General features: G+C 33.1%; 1 protein-coding gene across 11 annotated transcripts in view; it reads right to left on the bottom strand.

The window, feature by feature from the left end:
- Positions 1 to 15,711, bottom strand: part of LOC127986165 (mitogen-activated protein kinase 10) — a 63,332-nt gene that overhangs the window by 13,113 nt on the left and 34,508 nt on the right. For 7 of the 11 annotated variants that reach the window (XM_052588406.1, XM_052588404.1, XM_052588411.1 and 4 more), the window contains 7 exons: positions 15,293 to 15,351; positions 14,016 to 14,154; positions 13,711 to 13,876; positions 11,664 to 11,735; positions 4,971 to 5,153; positions 2,681 to 2,805; positions 1,085 to 1,108 (listed from right to left, as the gene is read on the bottom strand). In XM_052588406.1, the coding sequence (XP_052444366.1) occupies positions 1,085 to 1,108; positions 2,681 to 2,805; positions 4,971 to 5,153; positions 11,664 to 11,735; positions 13,711 to 13,876; positions 14,016 to 14,154; positions 15,293 to 15,351 (768 nt within the window). The other 4 variants (XM_052588405.1, XM_052588408.1, XM_052588407.1 and 1 more) reach the window with 4 other exon arrangements.

Raw genomic sequence — 15,711 nt, forward strand, 5'->3', positions numbered from 1 at the left:
CACGATCAGAACACAGCACTACATACAGTATGATATTTTCTAATGTTCAAATATCTGGGTTAATATGTTACATTACAGTGTTCAGAGTAAATTGCATATTACACTTTAACAATCATTTACATAACTAATAATATTTTTTATGTCAAAAAAACATGAACACTGTAATGTAAAGTGTTAGCACCGCTCGCACATGCAGTTGACATGTTCAACAGTAAGAACTTAGTAAATAAGGACCAAACACCACCATTAGTAGGACAGAAAAGCAGAGAAAACTCCACCGTCAGGTTTGAGGTTAAGACAGAGACATGAGAAACACAGGCTGCGTCTCAGAACCTAGTGAGCAGCCTAACTAGACTGCAAACCTCAGCAGCATTTCAGATCTTCCTGTGCTGCTGCCAAAAATATTGTCTACTGTGTATATGCAGCTCACTAGGTTTTTTAACAAGCCATAGAGAATTAAGAGGAAGAGATATAAATGGCACTGAATGGAGTATTATGGAAACTGGGATTCCTTATTGCACAATAATATGCAAGATTCATCTGAAGTATATTAGTTGATTTCACAAAGCACACAGGTGAGTCATTTCTACCGAGTAAATCTATCTAAAAGTGAATAAACGATTCTGATGGTTTGTTCAATGTGATTGGATGGCCTTTTGTTAACTGGTTGACCTAAGACATGTCATAACATTATCATAAAAATCAATAATTTAGGGTTTGATTATGGTTTGGACTCCCATTTGCTGAAACCACCAATCAGACATTGATGGAATTCAAGGTTTTCTGGTGCCTTAAACTTTAAACCTCCTCAGAATTCTATTCTATTCTATTCTATTCTATTCTATTCTATTCTATTCTATTGCCTCTAAATGTTACTTGAACACAGAATTTAATCGTATTATTCCTTTCAAACATTCTACAAGATTAGTACACAGTACACACACATAAATACACACTGTGCAAATTTCAGGGAAATCTCTGTCTGTTTTTGAGTTCTAGACGTCAGTGTGTGTTACAAAGAGATCGGTGTGTGAGTGATTTGAGATGAGGGGGTTTCCCTAAGTGTGGAATGGTCTTTATTTACCATGGATATCTGCTGATTCCTGGCCTTCATCAGAGACAGAGAAACACCAGAGAGAAGGAGAAAAGAATCACACTAATCATAATGATGCTCATGGGTTATTAAAACAAATTATTTGCTATTGAATGTCAGATTTTCTATCAGATTAGTATTTTTGATTCATATTTGGGTCAACAGAAAAGTGGTATGTTCACACAAAATGACATCTGCTAACAGATATTTACAGACAGTAAATGTGAGCTGGTATTTTTTGTTACATGTTTTCCTCTGTTGTTCAGTACTTTGTGTTCTGTACTTTCTAGAACAAGAAAAGCAGACCTGTTGCGTCCTTGAAACCCCTTTGAAACATTACAGACACAAACTTTAGACAAGAACAAGCTGTTTGTCAAAAGGGGACGTGTGAATAGAAGTAATAAATGTTTACTGAATGTTTAAAAAATCTTCATCAAAGAACAGGACAACTTTCTGTTATTTTATTTTTACTCCTTTCTTGTGTCCTCTCAAACTGATGAAGGTCCCCAGAATCAACCACAAACATTTACAAACTCAACAAATGCAACATAGACCCTGAAAATGATATCAACTATTGAGTATGGATCTATTAGATCTATATCATATAATATTATATAAAATATTAGTCCTTATATTTATAAAATATAAAAGTAATATTTCACCATACAAAAACCTATATATATATATATATATATATATATATATATATATATATATATATATATATATATATATATATATATATATATAAAATATTATTAAATAAATTAGTAAAATGAGATAAATATATCAAATGTTGTTTTGGAAAAAAAAAAACGGGCAAATTATTAGATATTTCAGACTTGGTTCAAATGCATCCAGTAAAAAATATATATATATTGGTATAACCTATTTTTTTTATTAAATAAACTACATATTTTGATCTGAATAAATGTAGGAAAAAAACAAAACATTGAGTCTTGGTGGAAGTGCATGCAAGAGTTTCATTCACAATTGTTAATAAAAAAATAAATTAAAAAAAATACACAATTTGTATTGTGTAAGTTAAATTTAAAAAAAATATATTTTGATCTGAATAAATATAGAAGAAAAAAAATTGAGACTTGGTTTACATGCACGCGATTAAATGTAACCTAATGTGATTCAATACATAATATTTTATGAATAATAAAATGTATTACTATTTAATCAATGTGAAAATGAAAACAAATAAACTAAAACAAAAAAACATGCAAACAACAAAATAAATACATATTCATATTCATATTTGTATATATTTTATTTTAAATTAAACCTAACCTGAATGTTTAATTTTTTAATATTTCCATGCATTTTATTAGCCCTGAAAAGCCTTACATCTACAATATGTCATATTGATTGGTAGTAATTTACAGTGCTGTGCATTACATGACAACATTCCTCACACATATTCAATCAGTTATTAGTGATGGAGGATATCATGATCGGTCCAATCATGTAGAAAAAGATGACTCAAAATACTAAATATGAGCAAACTTTTAGCGAGTAGGTCTCAGGAGGCTAAAGTAAAGACATGCAGTGGCCAGCAGTAGTGGGACAGATACTCACTGCCTCCACCTCGGCCGGGTCGTACCACACGTTGATGTAGGGGTGTTGCAGGGCCTCGTCCACTGATATCCGCTTAGCGGGATCAATGATCAGCATCTTAGACAGCAGGTCTCTGGCCTGACTCGCTGTAAAACACATCACAACACATCGTAGAAATTGTTGTTTATTCCATGGTATGAATTTTCAGCATCATAACTCCAGTCTTCAGTGTCACCTGCTTTTGCTGCAGAAACTGTGATGATGAGAACCATTATTAACTGAGCACTTATAATAATTAATCATCATTATGAATAACAGGTAGCAACAGCATTTCACAATACTGCATTTCTGTTCATACAGATGCAGACTTGGTGAACAGATACTGTATGTTACATATATTGTTATTGGAACAGAATCAGAACAGGGACATTTATTAAGGAAGGAAACAGAATTATTGCTGATTACAGATGTTTTAGAAGAATTCGGTGCAAACGTCTCACCATCTTCAAATTTCATCCTCTATTTCTCTTTGCAAGGGCACTGGAAACATCACACTCTCCTTCCCTCTCTTCCTCTCCACCGCTGTATGCTCTCTGCATCGCTCACTTTCTTACTCTATAAATAGCTGTGTAAAGTCAGGCTCTTTCTCTCTCTCCTCTTACAGCATTCACCGATCTCTCTCTCTTCTCTCTGCCACCGGCTGGACCGCTTCAAAATGGCCGACACCGATTTCTGCAGATCTGTACATCTCTCTCTCTCTCTCTCTCTCTCTCTCTCTCTCTCTCTCTCTCTCTCTCTCTCTCTGTCTCGCTCCCCCTTTCTGGCTTTCAATATCAATTTGTCATGTGAACGTGTTTGATAAACATAACAGAAACTGTTATGGTTCTTTGTAGACTAAGTCAAATTGCTGATCACAAATAACCCAAAAAGTTAAAATATATAAATTTTTTAAATTACATGAAATAAAAAAATAAAAAATACAATTAAATAACAAAAGATTAGGGAAAAAAATACTTCAAATAATAAAATCGAACTGAAACACAAAACAAAATCAAATGTATTACATAAAATAAATAATAATAAAATAAAATAAAAATAAAATTGAAAAGCACTAAAATGAAATTAAAATGACACCAAATAAAATTACAGAAAATAAAATGGCAAAATAAAATTACATAAAATCAAACAAAATAAATTAAATTAAATAATAAAATCAAAATGCAACCTGACCTCACGAATTGTCAAAAAAATTACAAATTGCAAATTTAAATTAAAATGCCAAGTTTAAATCTAATAAAAGGACATTAAAATTACAAAATGAAAAATTAAATCCAATTAAATTGTAAAACAAATGCAAACTGATATAATAAATAAATAAATAAATAAATAAAATATGCAAAAATAAAATGACAAAAGTAAATAAAATAAAAATTAATAAATAAAATGCACAAAAATGAAATGACAAAATGGCACGAAATTAAGCATAATGCACAAAATTAAATGACAAAATGTCATAAAATGAAATAAATCAACAAAATTAAATAAAATAACATTAAAATAATATTTCAGTCTCTCAGTTGTCCTTGTTTTTCTCTCACACCCAGAACAGTTCATGGAGCCTTGAATAACAGGCACTGCCTTATATCCCTTTTGTTTCCCAAACTGTAAAACATTCAGCATCTGCCTGTGATGTCTTTCACTGAGAATAAACTCCTCCACGCAATTTTCATATCAAAAGCTCACGATTCTTCTCTGCTTTCCCCTGAAGAACAACAGCTCTGAGCACAATTTAAGAAACGTCTCTCAATTTCACAAATGGGAAGGAAATAGCTGCCTGATTCATGCAGGCATACCAGGAAAATAACAAAGAGATGACTCAAACTGATTATATTAGTGTTCACCCACTAGATTTTTTTTTTAATGATCCTAGCAGTATTTTAGAGTTCATTTCACAAGGAAATGGCTTTTAAATGTACTCTATAATTATTAATAATATATTTTTCCACATTAAAATGTTTATATATATTCTTGAAAATGAATTATTCTTGAAATAGGTCATAAATTAGGTTTTGTTTTCTTTATACGAAGTCAGTAAGTATGTATGTGTGCATTTATTTATTTATTTTTTTTTTTTTACAAAACTTTCATTTTTGTATTTATTTTTATTTTATTTTATCAGAACTTTTTTTAAAGAGTTTTCATGAGATTCAATCTCAAGCTACAAACACACAAAATACTGTGACAGTACTTGACAATTGTTTGTATGCCAAAGAACATGCTTACAACTAAAAGTGCGTAAACTCTGGCTTACCTTTGAGTTTGTTGTGCTCCGAGTCTGCAGGGAAGAGGCAATCAGGGAAGAGTTTGGGGAAGGTCAGGCCGGCGTATTTTGGCCTGTTCTCCACATAGTTACGCACCGTCGGCTGCAGTTTCTTCATGAACTCAGGAGAGGGTGTGCCGAGCTGCTCGATAACCTTATTCCATTGGTCGATGTCTGAAAGTGGGTGGAGTCATGGAAAAAAAACACCTGCGTACGACCCTCAGGCTGGCTGTTTATGCATTACACAGAGTATGATATTTCTAATTTAAATGGAGTATAAAATGAAGATAACGACATAATTTGATTATTCTAACATGATTACACAAGACAAAAATAAAAGCAAGTGCTGTGAGCCTAGAAATGCCATCGGTAATAAAATAAAGTTTGATTACACTTCCCCTCCAGGATAATTAAAGTTAAATCAGTAAAGGTTAAAACACTCGAAGGGGTCCTAATTAGCCCCGGAGTGGGAAAAGGCCTGGATTTGTTGTTTAAATAAACTAAAAGAAACCAAATCAGTACATAAGATAATAATATGGATGATATTCGAGTTAAATCATCAGTCATCACAATCAAGAGAATGCCAATTTTACTTCATATTAGACTCCATAAGATCCAATATTACATTTTCAATATGTGTTTGCATTCTGGCATAAGACTCTCTGGTAAGATTTTTTGCTGAAATGAGTCTCTTATGCACACCAAGGATGCATTTATTAATATTTGCAATATTTACTGTTAAAGGGGTCATATGATGCGATTTCAATGTTTCCTTTCTCTTTGGAGTGTTACAAGCTCTTGGTGCATGAAGAAGATCTGTAAAGTTGCAAAGACTGAAGTCTCAAAACCAAGGAGATATTCTTTATCAAAGTTAAGACTCTTCCACACAGCCCTAAAATGGCTCATTCAAACACGCCCCCACACGTCTATGTCAATATATGGAAATATTTGTGTAATGCCACCCAAACGTTTGTCATTAGTTTAAGTATTTGCTATTACATGTTCAAATGCAGAGTTTTACTCCAACATTTGCATTAGTTGAAAAAAAAAAATACACTTAAAAAATAAACTAAACTATCTAGTCAAGTCTATAATGCACCGCATGGCTACATTTATTTGATCACAAATACAGTAAAACCAGTACAATTTAATATTACAAAATTACAATTGAAAAGAATTTGAATATATTTTAACATGTAATTAATTCCTGTGATGCAAAACTGAATTTTCAGCATCATTATTCAATCTTCAGTGTCACATGATCCCTCGGAAATCATTTGAATATGTTGATTTGGTGCTCAGTTATTATTTGTCCATTCATTAATAATGGTTCTTATTATTAGCAATCTTGAAAACCGTAATACAATTTTTTTTCTCCTCAAGATTCATTGATGAACAGCATTTAGAATAGAAACTGTATAGAAAGAAAAATGTTGTAACTTTGTAAATGTACTACATTTTACTTTAATGCACAATTCACTGTCAGTTGTGATTGAGTAAAAAAAAAAAAAAAAAAAAAAATCCCTTCCAATCCCTTACCCCAAACCTATTTACAATATTGATGATAATAATACATTCTTAAACAGCAAATCAACATTTTAGAAAGATTTCTGAAAGATCATTTCACACTGATGACTGGAGTAATGATGAATAAATTACAGAAAATAGTTATTTGACAGTTCTGTAATAATATTCCACAATATTACTGTTTTTACTGTATTGTCATTACACAGATGCACAATGGTGAGCATAAGAGACTTCTTTCGAAAACATTAAAGAACTTTCGGCGTATATACAAATCAAACAAGTCTGTTATTCACCAGATCAAACAAGTCTTAATAAATCTGAACTGCATCTCTGTTCTTCTGAAATGACATTTCTCACAGCGATCTTCTCGTTGGTGTCACTATCACAGAAGTGTAGCGGTGGGAAATGAGAGGGCGCAGGAATGGGGAGAGAGGGAGACTGCTGGCATTTTTACAGCATTTTTACAGCACATAGGTCTGAGTCGGCCTGGAGAGAATGGATCCTGAAGACGTCTCTATGGGTGCCTAGCAACAGAGGGGGAAATGGATGTTGTCATGGTAGCCCAGTTGGCCTTGGGAAGTCACATGACTGCATTTGCTCCCCAGGCTTCCCATTATTTCCACAAAGCAGGGTTTTGGTTCAAAGGGCCGTGGCAGCCAGGACCACATTACATCATCCTGCAGGGACGGCCCACTGCCTCCTACCCAAAACACAAAGCCCGGCCCGTATCACTCCCCCTGTGATCTCATCACACGTCTGAGGAGCTGAACAGCTGCCCAGCGGCTTTCTTTCTACAGATACCTTCCAAAATCAGGTTAAATGATGAGTGTAATAAAAAACAGGTATGTTTCTATCAGATTCCTGTGTTCGAGGAGTTTTCAAAAATTTTATCATATTTGCTATTGTGTGTGTGTGTGTGTATATACAGTACAGACCAAAAGTTTGGACACACGATCTCAATCAAAGAGTTTTCTTTATTTTCATGACTATGAAAATTGTAGGTTCACACTGAAGGCATCAAAACTATGAATTAACACATGTGGAATTATATATGGAATTATATACATAACAAAAAAGTGTAAAACAACTGAAAATATGTCATATTGTAGGTTCTTCAAAGTAGCCAACTTTTGCTTTGATTACTGCTTTGCTCTCTTGGCATTCTCTTGATGATCTTCAAGAGCTAGTCACCTGAAATGGTCTTCCAACAGTCTTGAAGGAGTTCCCCGAGAGATGCTTAGCACTTGTTGGCCCTCATGCCTTCTGTCTGCGGTCCAGCTCACCCCTAAACCATCTGGATTGGGTTCAGGTCCGGTGACTGTGGAGGCCAGGTCATCTGGAGCAGCACCCCATCACTCTCCTTCTTGGTCAAATAGCCCTTGATACCTTCAGTGTGACTCTACAACTTTCATAGTCATGAACATAAAGAAAACTCTTTGAATGAGAAGGTGTGTCCAAACTTTTGGTCTGAACTGTATATAAACAATGGGAAACAACTTAGCCTAGAGAATATCCCTAAAGTTCAAGATATGGGGCAAAATGTCAGTTTGAATTTTTTTCTCATATTTACATTACATAGTTAAGAAATATCCAAGAGCTGTAGGCAATATCACACGAGTGCAAATGTGATACTCATCTTATACAACAGTTCATTAAGAAATTAAAATTGTGTTACTTTAGACACATTGTTAAATCAGACAAATCAGAACTGTTCATCCCTGAGCAACCCACAGCAGCATATAATTTCATGATCCACGTTTTGAATGAATTGGGTGAACCATTTGGCTCTTTGAACCATTGGCCATTGGCTTTGAAGTGGCGCTGCACAAACCGATTGGTGTGACATCAAAGTACCATGAGAGTGATTCAAAGGCACAAGGAGTCGATTGATCTATAAACTTTTGCAATACTTTGATGTCACACACCGATCGGTCTGATGATGGTGATGACACGCTTTAAGTCGAACAAACCTAATTTTTCAATGAACCATTCATAAAGAACCACTTACTTCACTCCTGAATGAATCAGCCATTTGAACGAATTAAATGAATGGATAAATGACTCAATGACTCAATCATTAAGACATTTACCACCACCTACTGGTGGTTTTAGTTTATTATTTAGAGTATCATTTCATTAAATAAATAATTTCATATTTTCACAGTAATAATAATAAAATTAAGAAAATCATAGTTCATTAGTTCACCCAGTTGTAGTTCACCCAACCAATAATGACAATTTTGTCATCATTTACTCATTCCAAAAGAGTATCTGTAATACATTTTATCAAATGAATTTTTTCTTGCTGAACCTACTTTTTGTAATCTCCGTTTGATGCTTTGCACAACAATGACTTTAAATTAACTTTTCAGAGTAATTTCTCCAAATTTCATATGTGACTAATTAGATTAATTAATCACCACATCATGTAATTTATTAGATGAAAATTCTTAATCACTTACCAGCCCTAATATATATATATATATATATATATATATATATATATATATATATATATATATATATATATATATATAAGTATAAGTGAATAAGTGATTTTCACACTGAATATATATGTGTGTGTGTGTGCGTGTGTGTGTTAATTATTATTATTATTATTATAAATTAAGAATTAATTAAATTGATCAAATTGACAGCTGTGGAATTTATAATGTTAAAAAAGTCAATTTTAAACAAACGCTGCTCTTTATGTCTGTGTGTATATATCCACATACAAACATACATAACATTTTTAATTTCATATTTAACACGCAAAATAAATTAATACTGTTCTTCTGACCTTTCAATCCATCAAAGAATCCTAAAAGAATAATTAAGGTTCCCTGCTATAGCAGGAATAAATACATTGTACAATATATTAACATATAAAACAATTATATTTGAACTAAATATTTATATAAAAAAAAAAATTATATAAAATATATATAATATATATAAAAATATATATAAATAATAAAAAAGAATATTTATATATTTTTTTATTTACTTAGTTTTTACTGTATTTTTTGTCAAATAATTCAGCATAAGATACAATATAGGCTTACATAAGATACAAACACATACAAAAAAATCTTACCGGACCCAAACTTTTTGAACAATTGTATATAAAATTATTAAATATTAGGTCATATTTGGCAAGTAAAATATGAATGGAGACAGCAGTGAGGATTGGAGAACAGACAGATGGGAAGGATACGATCTGTCCCTGGAAACAGCACTGTTCCTCTTATAACTTCCCCAAAGATACATCCTACAGACCACATGTCCACTACAGCACACACAACACGCATGCAACACACAAACAGACACTTAATATAGGCCTACCACATAAAATCACACATGCATTGTATATTTCAATATTATAACCGGATTTACAAGCAACTCAGATGCTCGATTCAATTAATTCCAATGGAGTTGCTCATTAGCATGTTGCTAAGCTAACTGCTTTTATTCATGTTTTTACAAAGAATATCCCATGCGTACATACAAATCTGCCACTGAAATTTACAAAAAGATGGTATTTTATAAAAAAGAAGTTTAGCTGTCTACATTTCAGTACAACCTTTGACATATATGCTTTAAAATGCTATCTCTTCAGGCTGCTGAACAGCTTTCTAAAGAGTACTGACTGAAAGTATTCAAAGTGACATCAATGACTCCATTTCTTTCCAAATCTGACTTATGAACTCACAGATAATGCAATATTCAAGTATTAAGTATTCTAATTTATTATTAAACGAGGAGATCAAAGCCGTCTATGTTAGCAATCTAAAAGAGGGTAGGAGAATGTGATAGAGAAAAAAAAAAATCAAGGGCAAATTTTTGCATATCAGGTGCAAAGTTAAATGCAACCAAAGTGAAGATGTTAAGTAAGGTTACACTTTTTTTAAGGTGTCCTCGTTACAGTGTAATAATTATACATTTACAAGTACTAAGAATTAATTAACTACATGTACTTACTTTATGGTTAGGGTTAGGATTAGGGTTACTTGCATGTAATTATGAATAATTAATTGTTATAATAATAGTAAGTACATGTAACTTGTGTAACAAGGACACCTTAAAATAAAGTGTTACCTTAAAATCAGGCTTTGGTAAAGAAGACCCTGTAGATTCTGACCATGTAAGAGCTATTGATGAAACAGCACAGCAAAGAAGTTCACTCAAGCATGTGTTAATGAGTTTTTAAAAAGAACCAAATAAGCCAAGCTTGGTCTATAGGATCGATACCTTGATTGCAGTTCAGAGAGCTGAAAACAAGCACTGCTCTTCTACTAACTTAACTATAATTACAACTGAATTCTCTAGGAAAGCAGCAACTGAAAGCAAAATGGCTAAATAAATGAATAAAGTTCAACCTAATGAGTGATTGGAGAGGGAGACTGTATCATTGTTTCACGAGTTTCGCTATCTCTGAATGCCAATTAAGCAAAAACTGCTTCCTATTAAGAAACGAATGACTACAATGTGCTGAGGAGAGGTGCAAGGCCGCCACATCCGACTCAAAAACACATCAGACAGATATCCCACAGCATCCTAATGAACAAAATCTTCAGTAATCATAGAGGACTGAAGGGAATGAGGGGAAAGAGCGAGTGTTATAAAGTGAGAAAAAGAGATTGAAACAGCATATGGATCTTGAAGCTATAGGCTACATATCTACAATACGAAAACCTAAGCAAAACCTGCAGGTTAGAAGAATTACAGAAGAAAACGATTAGTTATGCCTGGACAAATGAACACTGGTCCAGTCAGGTGGATGTGGACCACAAAATCATGAAAACCATTAAAAAAAATAGTACTCATAAAATGAGTTCTTATATATATAGTCAAACGATTAATCGCGATTAATCACATCCAAAATAAAAGTATTTGTTTACATATGTATTTTAATGTATATGATAAATGTTATTATTATTACATATTGATTGTGCATCACAAAAAAAAATATAAGAAAAAGTTTCAAATTAATAAAATTAAACAAATAAACTTTACTGTTTTGTGTGGAATGAAAAAATGATCTGTCTTTCAGTCTATTTCGAGATTAAAATATAACGCTGTGAAATTGGTGTCATATTAAGAATTCTACAGCTTTATTCTGCTTGATAAAACTGTAGATCCACTCATGAAGGATACAGTCCCTGCCGGGGAATAGGATTTTGTGGCGCACCATTTCTCCCATGATGCAACCAACTGACCAAATATCCACTGCAGGCACAGAAGCGAGAAAAAGAGAGCGAAGGAAAAAAAGAGAGGTTAGTGTTTGCACAAACCGTCGTGAGCGATGGAGAGAGAAATAATAACGTGAGCTGATTATTCCACAACTGCTCAGATCAAAGTAAGAGCTGGGGTCAGACCTCGGGGAGGACCATTTGTGGCAGGAAATCCATAGCCTGACCTCTCTCTGCTTCCCCCATACTCTAAATATACACACTAACATTTCGGTCCTTAGGGTATTAATGTGTTATTTGTGTTCTCAAGCAGTGAAATCTGTTAGTGTTTCAGAAAATTAACAGCAGGTTAGCAAGAAATCTAAGTACTGAACTAATTTTCCCAACCTCAAATCTAAAAACAACATTCCCCTGGTTTTACAGACACAGTTTAATAAGCCAGTCCTGGACTAAAATTAAGTTTGAGCTGTTTTAATTGAAAGCCAGTTGAACTGACATATCTTAAAATTTGTAAGTGTTATTGTTTTGTCTCAAGATGCACAACCAGTAATCTTTTTTTTTTTTTTTTTTTTTTTGAAATCACATTTATAAAAGCTACTTAAATTCCCTAAATGAACTAAGACTTAATCCTGGTTTAGTCTAAGCCCTGTCTGTGAAACCGGGCCATTGACTTTTATCCAAATAGTCCACCCATTTTAGCACATGTGTAGCATCACCTAGAATGTAAATATTGACCAACTATATATTTCTAGACTCATTATTATACTGTTCTGTCAGAATGTAAATCATTTTTTAAATAAAATAACCAAATTTAATACCAAAATGAAAACTTGCTGAATTAACTATGCAATGTAGTAAGGTCATGTGACCACAATATAACATGCTACTGGTTGAAATCTTACTTGTTGCATAAGCTTCACATACCAAATATAATACTAAAATAATTTGTAGACAGACTAAAAGCCACATAACTCCAAATGTGATGTCACTGGGTCTATAAAACCCAAATTCTAGAATATAGTCTCATATAGTTAATATAATATAGTTAACTTTTTGGTAATTTAGTTTTGGTATATAGTATGCGTACTATGATTCTACTTCTTGTTCGTCCATCACAGTTGATGATGACTATGCAGATGCAACTACATCTCTTTCTTGACTTCTTAAAAATTAAAATATTTCATTGCAAAATAAAAATGTACTAAATTAAATATGCCATGTAGTAAGGTCAAATGACCACAATATAACATGCTACCAGTTGAAATCTTACTTGTTGAATAAACAAACTGGAGCATATACCTACTAATATACCTAAAGCCGCAGAACTTCAATTTTTGATGTCAAACCCAACATTTCAAATATAGGCTTATACAGCTATTGGAATATAGTTCAATAAGAAATCTGGTAATTTCTGAAGTATGTAGCATGTGTGATAGCAATATGATAGCAATCGGCTACAACACCTACATCTCTTTCTTGGCTCATTTGAATAAATCTGTCAAAAATGTAGACATTTTTACCCAGAATTCATTTAAAATGCAAAATTTTTACATGCAAAATGACAATTCAGCGAATTAAATATACAATATAATAAGGTCATGTGACCACAATATATGATGCATTCAAGACATCCCAGGAAGATCGTATGTAGGAGTTGAATGCACATAAATGGCAAAAAATATTTTTGTATTCTACAAATTGTAGAAGTAGGGTTAAGAAATCTTGCTGATTTTTTTTTTTTTTTTTTTTTTGTAGAAATGGTACAGTACATTGCCATCTTTGATCTGCCTAAGATGACTTGAAAGGAACTTACATTGTAATTACGACATCCATAATTGTAAATAAAAACTTCCCAATTGCATACTACCAGTTGCATAAAGCATACTGCTTTCCATACTAAATAAAAAATATTTGGACACAAAACTCCATTTTCACAGGGTCTATAAAACCCAAGATTCTAGTGTTATTTAAAAGTGTTGGTCGATCTACACGCAGCCCTGTGATTGGTTTACCGTTTTCCTTGTAGCCCATGCCCAGGATGACCTCCGGGGCCCTGTAGTACCGCGTCACCACATAGGGCGTCATCATAAAGCTAGTGCCAGCGGTTCTCGCCAACCCAAAGTCCAAGATCTTCAGCGTACAGTCAGATTTCACCACAATATTGCTAGGTTTCAGATCCTTAAAGGAAAATATATGACAATAATATTTTTGGTAGGAGATCAGATTCGATCGACTATTTGATTTATTTTTATGTCTAATTAATAAAATAGATCTTCCAAGTTCAATTGATCCTGCTGTGCGTATTCATTGTTCTCACCCTGTGGATGATGCCGGCTGAGTGCAGGTGTTTGATTCCACATAACATCTGGTACAGCAGGTAGGACATCCTCTCGTGGTCCAGTTCCATCTGAATCACCTGGCAAAGGTTTGCATCCATTAGCTCCATGACCAGGTAACTAGAGAAGAGAGAAAAAGGAAGGAAGGAAGGAAGGAAGGAAGGAAGAAAAAGTGAATTCCACAGGCTGGACATCAGCTGAAGTGATCATCCCTGTGGTTCTGTCATATTACATCTGCATGGCTTCATTCATTCTTTCGTACTGCACAAAAGAGACCGCCGTGGATCGATGTGGATCTTTACAACCTCTTATACAGAGAAAATACTTGACAGTCAGCAGGAATACTAACAGTCAATTGCATTCTGCTGAGTGCTCAAAAACCATAGCTGCAGATTTATGGATTAAACATCATATTTGCTATTTATTTTGTTTCACAAAAATCCAAAATACATTTAAGTAACACTCAATCAATGCAAGTACATTATATATAGCAAACTATACATATATATACATTTATTTATAAGAAATACACACACACACACACGTTTATGCTGACCACACTTCTGAAGCTAGTTTGCTGATTTCTAATCATTTAGTCCATATAGACTTGCGTCCCATCCATCTTAATACTCAAATGATCCGGCTGTGACTGAGCAGACATTTCATACTCAACATATTGATCCTGCTCTAGATTAAGTCCACACGGCGTGCAGAATAAATCATGGCATGGGCAGCACGAGATTCAAGTGTCAGGGGCCAACCAGAGAGTGAGAGTGAAATCAGAAACAACTGCAGGTGATCTATCACCCTCACCCTGCAACAACACAGCGCTTGTATCGGGACCCTGCATAAGCTCAAACACCAAGGGACATGTTTAATGAACCTGAATTATCATAAATCACCTTACTCTAGCAGACTGTGCAGTTTTTCAGCAAATGTTTATATAGGTATTGCATTTAATACATCAAAAACATTTACATTATTAATAATGTTTATATGAAAGCACTTTCAGCAATAAATGCCCCCTTCACTTTCTGATAATATATTTCTTTCCTTAGGTTAGTTTGATTTATACATATATACAGTGACAGGTGTGCTTAAAGCATACATTTGAATTCAAAAGGGGCTTATCCAATCAGATTGCAGGGCCAGACCTACAATTGTTTTTTTACATTAGCTGCAATCAGTTTAAATTCAGATGTTTTATATGATATAATCAAATGACTTCATGTCTGGAAAATCTCCAAATGTTACTTACACATCTTGGAATTCCTCTAAAGACTTCTGTGGTGTGAAGACATTTAATAAGCTGATGATCTGGAAGAGAAATGAAGACAAGAACTTGAGTAAGTCATGAAGTTATACTATAACTATAACTATGCTCTGTTGGATTAGGGTTAGGGTTAGGGTTAGTTGTTGTATAATTTTTTATTTTTTTTACTTCAAAAGTATATGAATACATATATAAAATATAAAATATATAAACAAGTGTTTATTTTTATTTCAGTTTTATTATTTAGTTAACTAAACTTAAATCATAAACGTTTGTTACTTGTAATAAAAAAAAAAAACGTTAACTAAAAAAAACATTTAAAAAATTATTTAGATTATTTCTTTTGTTGTAGTTCTAAAATAACAAAAACTAAATAAGCTAAAACTAATAAATAAAATTGATTA

Source organism: Carassius gibelio, chromosome B21, assembly GCF_023724105.1.
Source record: "Carassius gibelio isolate Cgi1373 ecotype wild population from Czech Republic chromosome B21, carGib1.2-hapl.c, whole genome shotgun sequence".
Taxonomy (NCBI): domain Eukaryota; kingdom Metazoa; phylum Chordata; class Actinopteri; order Cypriniformes; family Cyprinidae; genus Carassius; species Carassius gibelio.